Genomic DNA, 18,833 nt, shown 5'->3' with positions numbered 1-18,833 from the left:
TCGCTGAGTCTTATTCTAATAACTGAGAAATTTAAGCAATGTAGAATGGTTAGAGATAGAATGCTCTCTACAATTTGGGTAGCTGTCGGAGTTAGGCTTTGGTGCATTTCCAAAATCTGAACTGTAGGCTAGGGGAGGCCAAAGCCTGCACCAGATCTCCGGGCAGTTTGCAGAAGAGCGCTCTTGAAAGGGAGGGCAGATTTCTTAAGGCTTCTGGAGTGCTGCAGCAGGAAACTGCAAGTCTCTGGCATTAGGATTAGTAGTTCCAGTTGAGGATGATCTGACCTCTTCCCTTCACCTCCCTGTCAGCTTCCCCTCTTATTCATCATTCTCTTTTTCACAATAGCTTCCATTATGAAGGTTTCCACTCTCCAAGATCCAGGAACATTTTCTTTATTTCCACATATTTTAATTTCAGAGAAAGAAACTAGACTTTGAAAAAAAAGACTAAGAAAATAATTTTAAAATGTCAGGAATGCTTTAAAAAACATTTTCCCTAATAAACCAGACAGAGATTATTGACAGGCATGAAAATGCAGAAATTAAAAAATAATTCTAGTGACCCAGTGGAATATTTCTTACCTGTAGAATGGTACCAATGTCTTTGCATGGAACTATCCACATTTCCTCGTTGACCTGTACGTGCCGCAGGGGGCTGCATTTAGAAGTACAGCCTGTGACATGGAGCTTTTGTGTGTGTGACACAATAAGACACCGTCTGTTTACATTTAAAAAGCACACAAGTCCATACTGTGTATTTATGGATGCATGCGTAGGTAGTAAAATTATTAAAATTGAACTGGAAAGAGAAGTACCACATTCACATTCTGCTTTGCTTTGGGAGTGGGGGGGAATTCATATGGAAGGGAACAAAAAAAGTGACTTTGTTAATTTTTATGTTTTATTTACTTTTAATAAATATATATTTATATTTATTTCCCTCATTGGCATGGATGACTGGACTATCAGCTGTGTGCTGCTAGTAGAACTTTATTCAAAACGGAATTTTTGGAAAATGTTTCCAAATAAGTTTAGTACCAGTAATATATATATATTTCTTTATATGAGCATATAGACTAATTTCTTTAATAGATTACTTAAAATACGATTACTTTTCATTTATTTTATCTTAATAAACTTGTATTATCATATAATCTCCAAAGTATCCAGAAGGGGGCAGCATGGGTTTGTGAAAACAGGAATGCCAGGTATCTAACCTGTGTGTGCCTTCACTTGACAGTGTTAAATCCCCAGCTCTTAGAGACAGAGATATGATAACGTGAGTGATGGATTTGGCTATACGTATGCTAGCATAGCTGATGTTCAAAGCCATTGAGAACGATTAACAAATTAGGTTTCTTTTTAATATATTGTCCTTTTTTTAAAAGTACCTGAAGTTTTTGCCTGAATTAGCTCTTACCTCATCTTTTTGAATTTGGACTTTCGTTACTAATTTGAGTGTTACATTTAAAAAGCAGTGTTTATAATTATGATATGGTCTCCGAAGCCAAGCAGAATAAACTTTGGTAGTACACATCAAGCAGAACCAGGAAGCAGAACTAACATTTTTCTAAAATGTATCACAATGCACATAATGTTCTGTAACACTCTTTTTTCCTTTAATATTTAATTCTTAGATTTTGAGACCATTTTCATGTTTTTATGTATTCACTCTCTTTTTGAAATTAATTTTTACTCTTTTAAGTTAAATAATTGTTATAGAGAACACATTTTTTAATTTAATTTAAATTCAATTAACCAACATATAGTATATCATTAGTTTCAGATGTAGTGTTCAGTTGTTCATCAGTTGCGTATAACACCCAGTGTTCATCACATCACGTGCCCTCCTTCATGCCCATCACCCAATTACCCATCCCTCATCCTACCTCCCCTCCAGCAACCCTCAGTTTGTTTCCTAGAGTTAAGAGTCTCTCATGGAAAAAAAAAAAAAAAAGAGTCTCTCATGGTTTTTCTCCTTCTCTGATGACTTCCTATTCTGTTTTCTTCCCTCTCTTCCCCTATGATCCTCTGTGCTGTTTCTTATATTCCACGTAGGAGTGAAAACATATGGTAATTGTCTTTCTCTGTTTGACTTATTTCACTCAGCATAATACCCTCCAGTTCCATCCATGTTGATGTAAATGGTAAGCATTCATCCTTTTTGATGGCTGAGTAATATTCCATTGTATATATATACACACATCTTTTTATCCATTCGTCTGTCGATGGACATCTCAGCTCTATCCACAGTTTGGCTATTGTGGACATTGCTGCTATGAACATTGGGATGCAGGTGCCCCTTGGGATCACTACATCTGTATCTTTGGGGTAAATACCTAGTAGTGCAATTGCTGGGTCATTGGGAAGCTCTATTTTTAACTTCTTGAGTAACCTCCATACGTTTTCCAGAGTAGCTGTACCAGCTTGAATCCCCACCAACAGTGTAAGAGGGTTCCCCTTTCTCTGCATCCTCGCCAACATTTGTTGTTTCCAGTCATGTTAATTTTAGCCATTCTGACTGGTGTGAGGTGGTATCTCATTGTGGTTTTGATTTGTATTTCCCTGAGGCCAAGTGATGTGGAACATTTTTTCATGTGTCTATTGGCCATTTGTATGTCTTCTTTGGAGAAATGTCTGTTCATGTCTTCTGCCCATTTCTTGACTGGATTCTTTGTTTTTTGGTGTTGAGTTTGATAAGTTCTTTATAGATCTTGGATACTAGCCCTTTATCTGATAGGTTGTTTGCGAATATCTTCTCCCATTCTGTAGGTTGCGTTTTAGTTTTGTTGACTATTTCCTTTGCCGTGCAGAAGCTTTTTGTCTTGAAGGTCCCAGTAGTTCATTTTTGCTTTTGTTTCCCTTGCCTTTGGAGATGTATCTAGCAAGAAGTTGCTATGCCGAGGTCGAAAAGGTTGCTGTGTTCTCCTCTAGGATTTTGATGGATTCCTGTCTCACATTTAGGTCTTTCATCCATTTTGAGTTTATCTTTAGAGAACACAGATATTATCTAAAGATGTTCTGGTCATCTTTCTGTGTCACTAAGTGTATTCCAACATCATTTTTAATGATATTTGGTTAACTTATTTCATTTTATCAGAAATTTTAGAATGTTGGGGTGCCTGGGTGGCTCAGTCGTTAAGCGTCTGCCTTTGGCTCAGGTCATGATCCCAGGGTGCTGGGATTGAGCCCCGCATGGGGCTCCCTTCTCGGCAGGAAGCCTGCTTCTCCCTGTCCCACTCCCCCTGCTTGTGTTCCCTCTCTTGCTGTGTCTCTCTCTGTCAGATAAATAAATCTTTAAAAAAAAAAAAATTTACAATGTTGCTTTAAAATTTTTTTCTCTTGTCAACAGTGAAAATACAATTAGTATACCTAAATATTTTTGCACATCTGAAATGATTTCTTAAGATAAATTTGTAGATGTGGAATTTCTGTATAAAAGGGCATATTGATTTTTAAAGTCTTTTGAGTAGGTATTGCTAAATTATCCTTTAAAAGCTTAGGGATAGGTTTTTACCACCTATTTACCCTCATAATTCTCCATCATCCTTATACTCTTTTAAGCCTTGCTAATATTCGGGCTTTTAAGTAGCTGTATGCAGAGTATGTATAAGTGAATAGCACCAGTTTTCATTTTGAAAGCACAAATGCATTAATATATCAATACTGTATTGGCTGTTCATTCTGATTGGCTTATGTTGTATTCTTTATAATTTCATGTTTTCCAAATTTTTACTACTATCATATTTTATTCAAGATAATTAATTTTTCCTGCTATGAATAGTGTTTATGTATTCAGATATCATAGTATACCCTGTGTCTTGTGTAGGAAGCTGAGAAAATCAGTAATAATACCAAGAGACTGTCAGTGTGTGGTCCCTTTGATAGTAATGAGAAAGAGTGCATCCCTCTCTTCAGGCTATGTTTATATTGTGCCAAACACTTAAGAAATTTAGATATTCTTCTGTCTTGGAAAGGCTTTTTTAGCTCTGAAGTCATATCCTTGGGAATAGAGAAGATTATATTGGGCACGAAGTTTAGTTTTAATAATAGAAGTCATTTGGTGCTGAACTTTGTGAATGAAGTGGTTGATTAATTTGACTTTTTATTTTGAGCTGAAGAGATAGTATGACATAAAGAGTAATTTTTCTTGAGTAACTTAATCTTAAAGCAATTTTAAAATGAGTTAAAATTTATCTTAAGATGGCAGAAATTGTTAGAAAATAATAATGACTCTTTAAGGTGACTGATCAGTTAGGTGCAGTGTATTTTTGAATAGTCATTCATTCAGCAAATATCTGAGAGCCTGCCATATTCGAGGTACCTTCAAGAACTAGGCAACTGGGGGGTGCCTGGGTCGCTCAGTCATTGGTCGTCTGCCTTCGGCTCACGTCATGATCCCAGGGTTCTGGGATCGAGCCCCGCATCAGGCTCCCTGCTCTGCTGGAAGCCTGCTTCTCCCTCTCCACTCCCCCTGCTTCTGTTCCCTCTCTCGCTGTGTCTCTCTCTGTCAAAATAAATAAAATCTTAAAAAAAAAAACAAAAAAACAAGAAAAACTAGGCATTTGGTAGTTGACAAGATATCGTCCCTATCTGATAGAATTTCTTCTAATGAGGGAGTCAGACTAGCAAACAGTAGGTATAAAGAAGCAGAGTAAAATGTTATGAAGCACCTTTTCAGGACTGCCCTAAGTACGAGTCCCTCAGGGAGGTTCTAGAACAGGCACTTAGTAGGGCAGCTGTGGTTTTGGAAGACTTTCAAAAAGGGTGATATCTATGGCATTTGAATATATTAGCTTTATGGGTGTGTATAAAATCATATGGTATGTGAACAAGCTCTGTTTGCAGATGTACTTAGTGTATGTTCGGTGGAGGAGTCTGTAGCCCTTAAGTTGTTGTTGTTGGTACCTGCTGTTGTTATTAGTACCTGCTGGATCTGTCTATGGCAAAAACTGGCAGGAAGGTGACATATTTGTACATTACTTTGAAAAAAATGACCAAGAGATCAGAGTAATGGTTTTGTATGTGCTACAAGCTAGTTGTATGCGAGACCATTTTGGCACTTTATTTTATCCTACTTAGGAAGGGTATTTGGAAGAAACAAGATAATAAAATATGAAACTGTCCTGAAAAGTAAACTATTCATGATATTCTTCCAAGGAAAGTTTGGACAAAAAAGTAAAGTGGAATGAAAATGGAATGATACAAGATTAGAAAGGAAGAATGTATACTAAAAATAACAAAAAATGCCAGTTAATGTACAATAATTTTTTTGTTAGTCATAATCAGTGTTTTTTCTTAAGACATTGGTGAAGACTTTCAAAGGAGCTGGAGAAAACTTTATGCTTTTGGCATGTGAAGCCTACAACAGTGAACCCCTGGTTGTTCATATCAGGGAGAGCAGGACCTTTAGAACCAGACAGACCTGGGTCTGTGTCCACATTTTGGGGTGACTTTAGAAGGCACTGTGGAACTCTAGCAAGTTCTAGCACTTTACTTTTTGTAAAGTGTTAGTTTGGAGGTAATGCCCAGCCTATAATAGGAATTCATTAAATCATTATTATTGTATTATTATTATTATTATTTCAAGATTTTATTTATTTGAGAGAAAGAGTGTGCACGAGCAGGGGGGGAGGGCAGAGGGAGAGGGAGAAGCAGACTCCTCGCTGAGCAGGGAGCTTGACTTGGGACTTGACCCCAAAACCCTGGGATCATGATATGAGCCATAGGTAGACGCTTACAAACTGAGCCACCTAGGCACCCCGTTTTATTATTTCTATTTGCAGTTACCTACATTCTCATTTGGGTGATAAAGGTCTAACTCCGGGGAATGCATTCATTCATTTCCAGCTTTGGAATGACTTTATTATAGATACACTTTGTTCCTATGTCCGGAACTGCTTTTTATTTCCTTGTTTCCCAACTATGTCCAGGTGGTTTTAGAATCTGCCCAAATTAGGGATGCATTCCCTTTCTCAGTCTAACTGTGCATCTTTTTATTGCATGAGACAGCTTTCAGGATATCAGCAACTAATTCCCTAGAAATCATACTCTTGAGTATTGTGCTTGGCCTGCTCACTGCCTGAACATTGGCATTTTTACTTGTCTGAGTGGCCCCAACTGTGTCATTTCTAATGGAAATTTATGGGCAGATTACAGAAGGGTATGACTATTACCCTTGCAAAGCCTTTGGCAGCATGACCCCAGATGATCAAGGGGGAAGTTTGACCCTACTTACTGCTTTTCTTAGGCATAAATGGTTGGCTAGGCAAAACTTTCCTGCTGAATTGTGGACACTGAAGGTTAGATTTCTCTAATGTTCTATGATACAGACTTAAAAAGCAAGCCAGCATCCTTGTTAAACAAAGACGTATATTTAGCATGTATGTTCTAGTAGTTTACTGCTAGGAGATACACGTGTTCTTTCAGTATCTCCAGTTGGAAAAATGGGGTCAGTATCTATTAACCCATTTACTTTCATGAGAAGGTAAAAAAGATATTTCACAGTTACATCAGAGGTATAAATTCGATGTTTATTTCTTGTAAGGATACAGGTGAAATCGGGGTAAATAAGTTGAGGCCAAGCAGGCAGATTCAAAGTCACTGGGTCAGATAGGTAGTGCCTTTCACCTTTCTAGTGAGACAGCAGAAAATGGAAGGGCAGGACCAGTAGCCACCTGGAGTCATAAGTCAGTGCCCTCTAAGAAAGCGGGCCCTTTGTGACAGAAGACTTTAATTCTTGAACGTGTGCAACCCAAGGTTTGGGTGTGGGTTTGGGCAATAAGTGGAGACAGCTGACTGGGTGAGGTGCGGAGAGGGGAAAAGGGCACTTTTAAGTTCTTTAAAAAGAACTTTGATTATATTCAGTCTACAGATTTGACTGTCTCCGTCTCTAAGACCCATAAATATGTAAGTGTAATTAAAGAAAGCATTTTAACATTTTAAAGGCATGAAGTGAAAAATTATAAAGTAAATTCAATGGAAAAGCAATGTGAGGAAATATTCAGGAACAGTGGAAGGTGGTCACACTGAGTTGTTAGATTGAATACTTTTATTGACTTATATTGTTAAAAGTGCTAAAAACTTTATTAGTATAATTTTAAGGTAATATTTGTGTGCTAGTGATGATTATGTGGGTGGAACTATTCAGATCAAAGCAGAGATATTAATGTGAGCAGAAAATATTGAAAAGGAAAACTAATGTATTGAAGAATTATAAATATCTTCATATTTCTTGGTGGGTACCTAAACATTGGCAACTCCTTCAGAAAATAAATATAATTACATTTTAAAAGGTAGAATTTATGGTGTACATAATAATGGTAAAAATAATATTAGCTACTATTATCTTTTGTATGCATATGTTAGTCACTGTGCTAATTTCTTTGAGTACATTTCGTTTAATTCACACAGTAATTCCGTGAGGTGTGGTTATTGCTCTTAACCACATTATACAGAGAAATGAGGGTCAGAGAGGGTAAATAACTACTCACAGTCACACAGTTAGCAGGTGGCAGAGCTGGAATTTGATCCTAAGTAGTCCAACTTGGTGGCCTAAGCTTATCCACTGTGTGTACTGCCTCCTAGTAGATGTCATTATGTATTTAAAATAATTGTATTTCTCCAAATTTTGACTATCGTTTTCATCATTGGTTTACATAAGTATATGACTTTGATGTGTACTTACTTTTAAATTACTAATTTATTGAGTATTTACCTTTCACTTTGTAGAACAAAACACAGCCATTCTTTCGAATTCCCGTATTGTACTTTTCCTTTAGAGAACTGTGCGTTGCTCACTTCTCTTGTACATACCCTTTAGTTTTCATCTTTGATTATTCAGCTCTGGAGTTTCTTAGTTTTAAACTCCTTTTGCCTCCTCTTATTTATAACAAATTATTTGCTTTTAAAAAACATGTTTTAACTGCAATTTTGTAAGTTTAACACATAACACACTGTGAAAATGTTTGACAGAAGAGATAGCTAAGAAGGTAAAAGATCACCTGTTATCCTTGTACATATAAGAGAACCACAGTTAACATTTTGATACCTTTCCTGTGGCCTTTAAAATCCACTTACTGTATATTTGTGATTATATTGTAGATATAGTTATCTGAGCACATTGCATCTTCATTTAATATCATAACAAATACTTTTCCAAGTTCTACTTATTCATGAAAGTAATTTTTAATGATTGTAAAACATACCATATTTATATGAGCATACCATATTTACCTAGCAACTCTCCTACTTTGGATTTGTGGATTGTTCCTAATTTGAATGTCTGTATTATACAATACGATATTTACTATCTTTTTAAGTTAAAAATTTTATAATTATTCCCTTGGATAGAGTCCATGAATTTTTTAAGATTAGAACCTCAGAATTTTTGTGTAATAGGAATTAACATTTTTAAGATGACTGGGGTATAGAAGCAAATTATTGTCTACCCTCAGTGCCTGTTTCTTTGCCCCTTGCCAACACAAGCAGTTTGTATTTACTTCCATGCCTCAGTTGCCACATCTGGAAGTGGAAATAATAATTATATCTACCTCAGAGGGTTGTTGTGAGACTCTAATGAATTATAACATTTGGAATTTAGCCAAGTATTTAGAATAATACCCAGCACAAAGTAAGAACCCAATAAATGTTGGTTGTTTGCTATCGCAATTTCTAAAATCTTTGGCTAAATTGATAGATGGAAAGAGTATCTTACTGTTTGAATTTGCATTTCTTTGATTACCAGAGATACTGAAATTTTTCTATGAAGATTTTAGTGATTTTTTTTTTTTTTTTGAGACCTCTTTTGTCCCTTGCTTATTTGTTTTTCTTGGGGATTTTAGTGCTTGTATGAGTCCTTAACTTAATGGAAATGTTAAGCATATGTGCTTTCTATTGTTGAAATTTTCTCCTGTTCTTACAAAATCTATCCTTTTTCTATGTAGCTTCTTTCATATTTTTGAAGCTTAGAATCTTTCTTCATCCAGAAATGTGATGAAATTTGATTAGAAAACAATGGCTGGATTAAGAACAAATATCGAATACTTCATCAGAAATTTATTTGTTTGTGGGGTGAGGAAAGAAGGCTGATGGACTTTTTTTTTTTTAGAGGGGGGGAGAGAGAGAGAGATGGGGGAGGGGTAGAGGGAGAGAGAGAATCTTAAGCAGGCTCCACGCCCAGCATGGAGCCCGACGTAAGGCTCCACCTCATGATCCTGAGATCTTGACTTAAGCCAAAATCAAGTCAGACGTTTAACCCACTGAGCCACCAAGGCGCCTGTCTTACATTAAATTTTTCATATTTCTTTTTGCTGTTTAATTAATAAGCAGTTGAAGAAAGATGGAATTCTAATTAGTCCACTATTTATTATCTTTTATAGATAGTGAATGAATGAGGATATTAAAACTTGTTTCTAAAGTCTTGTTTTCATATAGAACATAACCAATTAGAAGGTTAGTCAGTGGTTTGGTTGGACTCCATGGTCTTCTTTTCTAAAACAGCTATTAAAGAAATAGCTCTCTACCTTTCTTTTTCCTTAAAAAAAAAAAAAAAAAAAGGATGAGCTATGGAGGTCTGAAAAAAATTTTAAAGCTAGTTTCATGAAAATGTGGAAATGAAATTAATATTCCTAGGCTCTTTTTTCCCTTCAGGTAGACTATTTAAAAGTGATAAATGATGCATCTTAACTGCACATTTATGTTCCATAGAAAGAGTTCTGGGAAGTACGAGAAATAATGATTAAGAGAATAGCGAGACTGATTTATGACTGAAAGAAGCTGGTCATTTATAGCTTGTCTAATGATATGGGCATATTTAAAAGAAAAGACAGTAGTTAGTGATCATATATTTAGAGAATACTTAAAGAGAAAAATTGTTTGGGGGCAGTTAAGAGATTGCCCCTGAAATGATATGAAGAAAAAGAATTTATTTTAGAAAACAAATTAGCAAAAGTAGGAAAAATGTATTTATGTAATTTATATTGGGAACTGTTGGAAAGCAGAATCATCTCCCCAGAGAGCTAGTGGAAGGGATAAACTAGCTGTCTCTGATTTCTGTAATTCATGGCAGATGTTTAGGAACAGGTTACATAAGAGGTTTCTGGGAATGGTTTAAAATGAAGTCTTGTAAAATGCGTAAGGTCAGGCTGGATGACCTAGGTGGTATATTTTGACTCTATCAGATTCTATGATAGTTTGTGGCATTCTGCTGCTCAGCAGTAATGTACTGTGAGGATTATTTACTGGCAAAGTCAATGAGACTCTGTTTGGTTCAGGATCAGAGTTATCTGGAAAGAAAAATTTGCCCTAGAATATATATGTTTTGGTCCAGTATCTCCCTTCTTCTCCTTGCCCAGTTATCTTAATTTTTTCATCAAATAAAAATACAGTTTTTATTTAATATTCTATTTATTGTTTAATATTCTATTGTTTATTGTTGTTAGCCTTTGCTTTTAAATTAGCTTTTGATGTCATTGGTGCATATTGCTTCTAGGGCAGAATTAATCGTATTTGGAACATGAAGTTGAATAATTTTCACTTACAAAGTACTGGCCAAGTTGATAGGATGCTCAATCCATGCTGTACAAATTCTGGGTTCCATAACAATACAAAATTTTACATAGTATTCATGAGTTACACTCTTTAAGTCAGTCGGTAGTAGTGGTTGGGGAAGTATAATCTGTGAGACAGTTAATTGGAATGGGGGAATAAATACGAAAGCTCCTGCTTATGTCCTTTTTTTAACCTTAAGAAACTGAGCCTATGAACATGAAGTAGATGGTAGGACACTGGTGTCTCATTTGTTTCTTACGTTCTGTGGTTACGACTGACCTGGGGAAGGGCAGACCTGCCACCGCGAGGAGGCACAGCATGGCTCTCGCCCGGTGTGCTTGTTGTCTGGTGCCTCACCCGCCACCACAAAAGGGGCAGAGAAAATGATGATGAAACAGATTTCCAATGAAACTTAAATATCTTTTCAGCAGCTACATTATGGTTTAAGGCAATGATCATTTGGTCCATCTGGCAGGAAGGCAGCCAAAAAATGTATGATTATATAAAATACGTATTTACATCCAACAATCATTAGCAGTGAAATCTTTCTAAAGCTATACAGCTTTGAGGTGTTGGCTAGCGCTATTAACATTAGTAAGACATTTAAGAAGGTGTTTCCTTTCATCTCAAATTTATTTAAACTTTGAGTCATTCCTTTTTATTTTTTATTTTTTAAATTTTATTTATTTATTTTTTTTGAGAGTGAGCAAGACCACAAGCGGGGGGCTAGTGGGGGTGGGTAGAGGGACAGGCAGACTCCCCATGGAGTGAGGAGCCCTTACACGGAGGTGGGGCTCAGTCCCAGGACCCTGAGATCGCGACCTGAGCCAAAGTCAGATGCTTAACCGACTGAGCCACTCAGGCGCCCCGAGTCATTCTTTTTTTTTTTTTAATATATTTTTTAAAGAATCTGTTTATTTGAGAGAGCATGAGCAGTGGGGAGGGGCAGAGGGAGAGGGAGAAGCAGGCAGGGAGCCCGCTGGCAGGCTCAATCCCAGGACCCCGAGATCATGACCTGAGGCAAAAGCAGACGCTTAACCAACTAAGCCACCCAGGCGTCCCTCCAAGTCATTCTTTTAAGACATATTTTTGTGCATGTTTTACAATGTACATGATATATTGGCACAGAAGTACATACATAATTTGTAAATATACCTACAATGGGAATACATTACGAAGTTTTTTTTTTTTTTTTTTTTAAAGATCTTATTTATTTATTCGACAGAAAGAGACACAGCGAGAGAGGGAACACAAGCAGGGGGAGTGGGAGAGGGAGAAGCAGGCTTTCTGCTGAGCAGGGAGCCCGACGCGGGGCTCGATCCCAGGACCCCGGGATCATGACCTGAGCCGAAGGCAGATGCTTAACGCCTGAGCCACCCTGGTGACCCTTTTACAAAGTTTTTTTAATGAATGGGTGTGTAATCAAAGTTAGTAGCATAAATGCATGAGTTTCACATTTTTTGTAGTATTATTTTAATCACACAATTTAAATGTGTTATGCATTATACCATTACAGTGTCCTTGATGTTAAGTCACATTTAGGTGTCTTTTCCAGGTTGAAATGGAACAAAGTAAAGTAGAATGAAATTAATCAAATTATGGAATCAGTCATTGTAGGTGATATAGATGTTCAATAACCAAGATCCCTGGAATTTAATAATTTAATAATAAAGGAATTGTGGTAATTCAACTCATTTGTGGGGAAGCTGGGTCTAAATCAGAGATAGGCATTATTAAATATTCTTTAAGAAGTGCTTCTTTAGTAATTTTGAGGACCAGATAAGAAACCAAGTTAATTGCATTTTAGCCAATCTTTTAAGTGCTTTCATTTAAAAGCTGAGAATTATTTATCATTACTCTGTTCATTGTTTGAATTAAAATTAATACCAAAGTGGTGCTTGAGAATGGTCTTTTTTCCTTTTACATTTAAATAGGCTAGACATTTGCTTTGTTTATACCATTAATTTGTTTTCACACCGCCTGTGAAGGTAAACCATCAACTCACAATTAATTAGTGGAATCAAAATTAATGAGGTTTTACTGTATTGGGCTATTTCCACTCTAAGCCAGTTTTCTTCACAGGAGTTGGACTAGCATTTTTTTGAAAGAAGAAAAATTAGATTTATTTTAATCCATATTTAAAAAGCAGAGAACCATCTTTTCTTGTGAGTTAAGTACCTCTAATAACTATGCTTTCTTGGGCTTAGCAATATTGATTTTTTTGTTTTGTTTTGTTTTCAGTCTTGATTATTTTGGCTATTTCCAGACTGTTGCTTATTACAGTAAAGCTAGAGTTAACTCTTCAGATGCTTGATTTCATTTACAGGGATGGTGTATCAGTTTTAGTTTGGACCAAACATTTTTTGTATGTGTGTGGGTGGGACGTGTCATTTGCCTGTTTTCATCATTATTGCACTGTACGAAAGAGGAACAGGACTGTTCTTCAAAGCATGTTTATGAAGTATATGTGTTAGAGTGCATCATGCGGAAATGAAAAGCTAGAATTTTTTGAATTACAGTTATTTTTTCCCTTCAGAAAATTACATAGTCTGCTAAAAGCAGATCCTTTGCTATTATTTAGTATTTGCTTTGTCCTTTATTTTGACTAATAAGCATGATAACATAATGTAGACTTTTTAAGTCTTTTCTTGAGGATGGATCACATTTTCTTGAATTTTTGAAGTTACCCACCTGCATATAAATGGGAGGATGAAAGTTGAAACTTCTCCTGGGGAGTTGATACCTGAAGGTCAAGTTCCTCATAGGAATGGGGATGAATGTCTGCAGTCCTCTCTCTGCTAGGTTGTAAACTACCGTTGGAGACATTTGGCAGAGAGAATGTGTCGGTCAGTGGTGATCAGTACTTCTGTTTCCCCTCGGATGTTAGGATCGACCCATAGATTGTAGCTTGAAGAGCACCAAAAATAGTAAAGAATACTGGTGAAAATTCACCTGTTGTTGAATAGACTTCCCCCTCACTCATGCCCCTTTGAAATGGAATGCCAAGAGTGCACATGGACACTAGTGAGATGACTGTGGACTTGGGGGCCAGCGAGTCAGCTAGTGAGGGATGTGGCATCACTTAAGCATTAGCTCATTTTAAAGGTGAGGAGCTTGTGAGTCAAAGTAGCAGAGTCACAAGAAGTGGTGCGGGTTGTGTGCGGTTCGGCAGATCGGTGCCTGATTAAAGGACGTGGACAGATGAAAAGAAATGTTGTCTAGGAGGAAAAGATCCCTGCAAACATTTATTTCCTGTGATGAGAGAAATAGATAAAATGACCACTTTTTGCAGATTGATGCTGCCGAATGGTAGTAGTAGTAGTTAACCATTAATGTAGCAACCATCCCTTTTTGTGAGTTGAATGATGGATATATTTGATAAATACAAAGGCATTACTAATGGTAATCTGTAGAAATGCTAAGCATCCATTGTATTAAACTGTCTGTTATCTTTGGTTAGCAGTGTATATCTGGTGGAACTCATAAATATTTTATATGGTCTGAAATAAAGGCATCCCAGATATATTTTCACTGTTTTATTCTAACATTGCCATATTTAAATGATTTTTTTTTGTACTTTGCCACTTTATTTTGATTTATTGCTTAATTATAAAGCTAATTTTTTTGTGTGCCATGGTCAACTACCCCTCAGTCCTTACGTCTTTTTAAAGGAAGAAATCATGTTTTATGTTATAGTTGAATGCTTATCAGGGAACATGAAATAAGTAAGCTTAAAAAATGTTTGTTTAGGAAAATTCTATATGATGTTTTAATAAAGGTTCATAACACGATCTTTCTGAACTTGGTTTTTTAACTTTTAAAATTAGTAAACACCTATGCTGGTTATAATGTTTAAATCATTGTATAACAAAAAGTACAAAGAAAGCTAACACAGACTAAAAGGTGGTTAACATACCTGAATTTAAGAACAAAGTAGATAGTTAAATCTTACTTTGTTTTATTAATGCTCTGCTTCATTCAAAAATTGATTTTAAGTTGTTTACAAAAATAAACATAAAGCTAAACAATGAAGAGAAACAGAAGAAAGTAGAGGAGGCTGAGTCCGCATTGCAGAAGTGCATGCGCCCCCCCCCCCCCCCCCCCCCCCCCGCCAACTGTGATGGGTAGAAAATTCAAGCCTAGGTGTCTTAGTAGCCAAAACGTGAAAGGAACCAGTTACAGCAGCTTTTTCCAAAGTGTATTCCTCCAAAACTCGGTCTTCTAAGATCACCATGGTCAGATAAACTTCAAGATATGTGATACTGTAGTCCCTTCATAGAATTCCATTCCCATCAGCATGTTAAAGGTTCTTAGAAGTTCTGTGGATAAAGTCAACAGCGGTAGCTTGTATTTTCTGTGCACATTTGGCCACCCCCACCGCTTTCCATTTGATACCCCTGTCAGCATTTCCCATTCAGTGAGATGTCCTAATCAGTGTGGGATTGTTCTTTAGCTAAAACTGTTTGCTTAGGCAAAGCCCAGCCCGGTGAGGTTTGAGAAGTTTCTCCTTTGGATCCCATTGAAGGGATACTATGTATACAGTGCAGTGGGCCTCATCTCCAATATTAATCACAATATATCCAGTGATGTGTGGCTGTTTTCATATGGTTTCACCTCCGTATGAACTGAAAGCATAATCCAATAAATCACTAAAATGTTAAGTTTTAAATAGCTTATAAATTGTCTTAAAAATTTAAATACCTTAATTTTTAATTGTCTAGGTTGTGGACTCCGTTCTCTGTTGCTAGTGAAAATCTTTACCGTCTTTGTTTGATTATTTATATTCCATCTTGTTCTAAAAGGAATTGAAAGGCACCAACTAGAGATGAGCAGAGAATGCACAGCAGAATGTTTAATTGGCTGCTGTGCATTGGGGGGGGGGGGTGCACCTGCTGACATTACAGACAGAAGCTGTGAAGCACGTCTACACATAATACCAAATATCGCTGCCTCTTGAAAGGCATGATTGTGGCTGAGGGACCAGGAGGGTATTGTTTTTGAGCAAAGGAGCAGGGAAGAACATGGGTCCAAAATGACAGAGTCCCAAACAGAAAGCAGCACTGCAGAAAGCCCGCTGTAGCCGCTAACAAAGGAAAGTTCACACTGTGGAAAGAGAACGCATCATAACAGATCAATTTTTTTTCCAGCTTCGCCTGCGCCGGTACAGCAATCACGTTAGTAAGGTCATCTTCACAGATGAACAGCACATTCTCTAAGGCATCTTTTCCGTCTTTAATCTAGGACGCATTTAGCATTTCTTAAAGTGTTGTCACGATTGAACTGGGTGTTCTATGTATAATAGGAAGGAACACATTTTTCAACACAATTTAATACTGTGGTTGGTTTTCAGCAGCAGTGAACGTATAACTAATTTTGGTTTACGTTATTGAGGACCAGGTCCATTTTATTCTGAATTTAATCTAAATATAATTAATGTTTATTCTTCTTTTTAGGCAAGAGTGCAGCACTGCATCTGCTCTGTAGCCAGTGACCACTCAGTGGGGCTTCTAAGTCTGCGAGAGAAGAAATGCATTATGCTGGCATCTCGGCATCTCTTCCCTATTCAGGTCATCAAGTGGAGGCCTTCTGATGATTACCTAGTAGTGGGATGTTCAGATGGCTCTGTCTACGTCTGGCAAATGGATACTGGTAAGAACAAGTGTTAAGAGACAGGCTAGAAAATTAAATGGGTATATTTGATTTCCTGGAAATTAATCTTTTATGTGAGGAAGAAAGACCTAAAATGTAAAAAGTTGCTGCTTTTACTTCTGACCACTGCTTTTTCTAAATGTTCTCATCATTGTCAACAAAGAACTATTTAAATGTCCTCTCATTTGTTGTACTGTGCCAAATACTTTAGAGTAGCTCACTGATCTTCAAAGGAATGCAGTTGAAGACAATATACAGATTAGGACAGGCAACACAGACAACAAAACCTAAGTGATTTCTGTATAATTCATGAGGTAAATTGTGAGCAAGATTAAGGAAACCATTTTTGTATCAAGTTCAGAAACAGTGGAAGAAGAAAAAATTCTGTATTATATGAACAGCAGAAAGGCAATATGGAGCAGTTAATTGTAGGAGGTAATTGAAACAAAAGTTTTAATATCTAGAGAGAACGTTTAAAATTTCAAGTTTCAGAAATTTTACATTTGGGGCGTAATATAGAACAAGTAACGTGTGGCTTAGAAGTACACACAATGATGTATAATGTTTATACATAGAATCTTATGGTTTTCCTTGGGAAATTTTTAAGTGTGTAACTAAATGTTTACTGCTTTAGGCTTTTAAAAACACATTTTATTCTACTTTTATCCTTTTATCCTTTTAAGTCATCTTCTATGAGTGATGAAAGCCCTAGTTGTACTACATAATACTTCTACTAATTTTTCTTTTCTTCATTTCTTTGTTTTAAATAGTCCTTTTCCAAATCAGACTATATACATATTTCTGTTTGTTCTGTGGTGCAGTAGGGAGTTCTGCTAATTCTTTCTGTAACAAGTAGTCACAGTCTCAGGGATCTTGTTTTAACTAGTAGTATGTAGGCAATCTTGCCAAGAGGTAACATTCTTGAAGAGTGTCAAACTTCTTAAGCTTTTGCCTTTAATTTTTTTTTTGTCTGATTATAAAAGAAGGTCATGCTTTCTGTTAAAATTAAAAGCACAGATTAGAAGAAATGAACTGATATCTCATTGTTCAGTGGTAAATATTAACATTTTGGCATATTTCTCTCTGGTCTTATTTCTGTGCATTTTTAGAAACAAAATTGCTGTCATATTACATATGTAACTTTGTCTCATTTGTATTCCTTTTTGTGATATCCTGTCTGCCAACCAGCACTGTTTCATGTTTGCTGGTTTTGTCTACTCCACAAACTAAATACGCCCAGTTTGTGTTGCTCTGGAGTCCGACTGCTTGGTGTGGATTTAGGATCGACCATTTGCTAGCAGTGCGATCTGCTGCAACTTACTGGACTTTTGTCTCTCAACTTACTACTCTGTAAAATGAAGATCATAATAGTTCCTATTTTATAGTACTGCTGGGAGAATAAAATGAGATAATATTTACCTGGTGTATAGTGGACATTTATAAGTGTGTGCATGTGTATGTTTGTGAAATCGAAATTTGTGTCTATGCATGTGTTTATATTTGCTATTAATGTTATTTAACAAACATACTGCTTTCCTTGTTACTTTGTTGAACTTGGGAATGTCATTTTACCTACATTTTGAAATATTTAAAACTTTGAGGATTAATATTAAAGAAAGTAAGTTCTTAACAGCAGTGACCTTCAGAAAGCACTGTTTTAGAATACTATAAATATTAAATTAACAATTGATTAACAATTGATAAATTAAATACAGATGTGAGAATATGGTAAACTTGTCTAGGACTTTCTAAAAATTAAAATAATATTATAAAGGAAGAGAATATCATTTTTCTGAATTTTTCAGATACTTAAATAATTGATACTTGACTACTTCAGGTACTTTAAATACATTTGTAAGGAATATGAATATGAAATTCTTTACAAATGTTACTGAAAGACAAAGTTATTTTTCCAGTAATTTCCCCAGGAGTTGTTGACAGATAGCTCCCAACTATAGGTGTACTGAAGGATATTACTCTTATAGCCAGTTTAGTGTAATTAAGCCCATTTTAGATTAAACACAATATATATAATATTGAAATTTCACAATTATCTTACCCTCAAGAGGATTTAGGTAAACAGTCAGTCAATGTGCCATTTTTAAATCAAAAGATAAAGAAGCAGAATTTATTTTGGATTTAACCAGAATAGGAGGTATACATTCCTTTTTCTTCCTTGCTGTTCAGGCTTTAGCTAGTGATATAAAGGCCCCTCGGGAGTGAGTAAGGCACATCCTGAAGGTATTGACATTATTTATTTATTAAATTTATTTATTTAATAAATAAAAAATGAAGCCAAATAAATCAGATTCAGCCAAGGTTTGATGTATGAAATGTATTTAAACTCTGAGGAGACACTTTATCCCACTTCTTAGCATTTTGGGGATATATTTTTACAAATGAAGATATATTACACTAAAAGTACTCGTGCATAGTGTGTAATTTTGTGCTTGCTGTTTTGAATTTTACTGATGTTTCTAGCTTAAAAACACTTAAAAATGTCTTTATACTTTTATACAGCTTTTTCTTTAGTTTTTCCCTTCAAATAGGTAGTTTTTTTGGTTTTGGTTCTTTTTTAAAGATCTTATTTATTTATTTGACAGAGAGAGACAGCGAGAGAGGGAATACAAGCA

General features: G+C 36.0%; 1 protein-coding gene across 2 annotated transcripts in view; it reads left to right on the top strand.

The window, feature by feature from the left end:
- The window catches only part of WDR7 (WD repeat domain 7), a 347,094-nt gene that overhangs the window by 49,776 nt on the left and 278,485 nt on the right, over positions 1-18,833 (top strand). For both annotated transcript variants that reach the window (XM_034995695.1, XM_034995694.1), the window contains exon 13: positions 16,005-16,200. In XM_034995695.1, coding sequence (XP_034851586.1) covers positions 16,005-16,200 — 196 coding nt within the window. The remainder of the gene's footprint in view (positions 1-16,004; positions 16,201-18,833) is intronic.

This window comes from Mirounga leonina, unplaced genomic scaffold (genome assembly GCF_011800145.1).
Source record: "Mirounga leonina isolate KUSES-001 unplaced genomic scaffold, KU_Mleo_1.0 Mir_93, whole genome shotgun sequence".
NCBI classification, from domain to species: domain Eukaryota; kingdom Metazoa; phylum Chordata; class Mammalia; order Carnivora; family Phocidae; genus Mirounga; species Mirounga leonina.
Note: the sequence above shows the minus strand (reverse complement) of the source record. Positions and strands in the feature narration are given on the sequence as shown.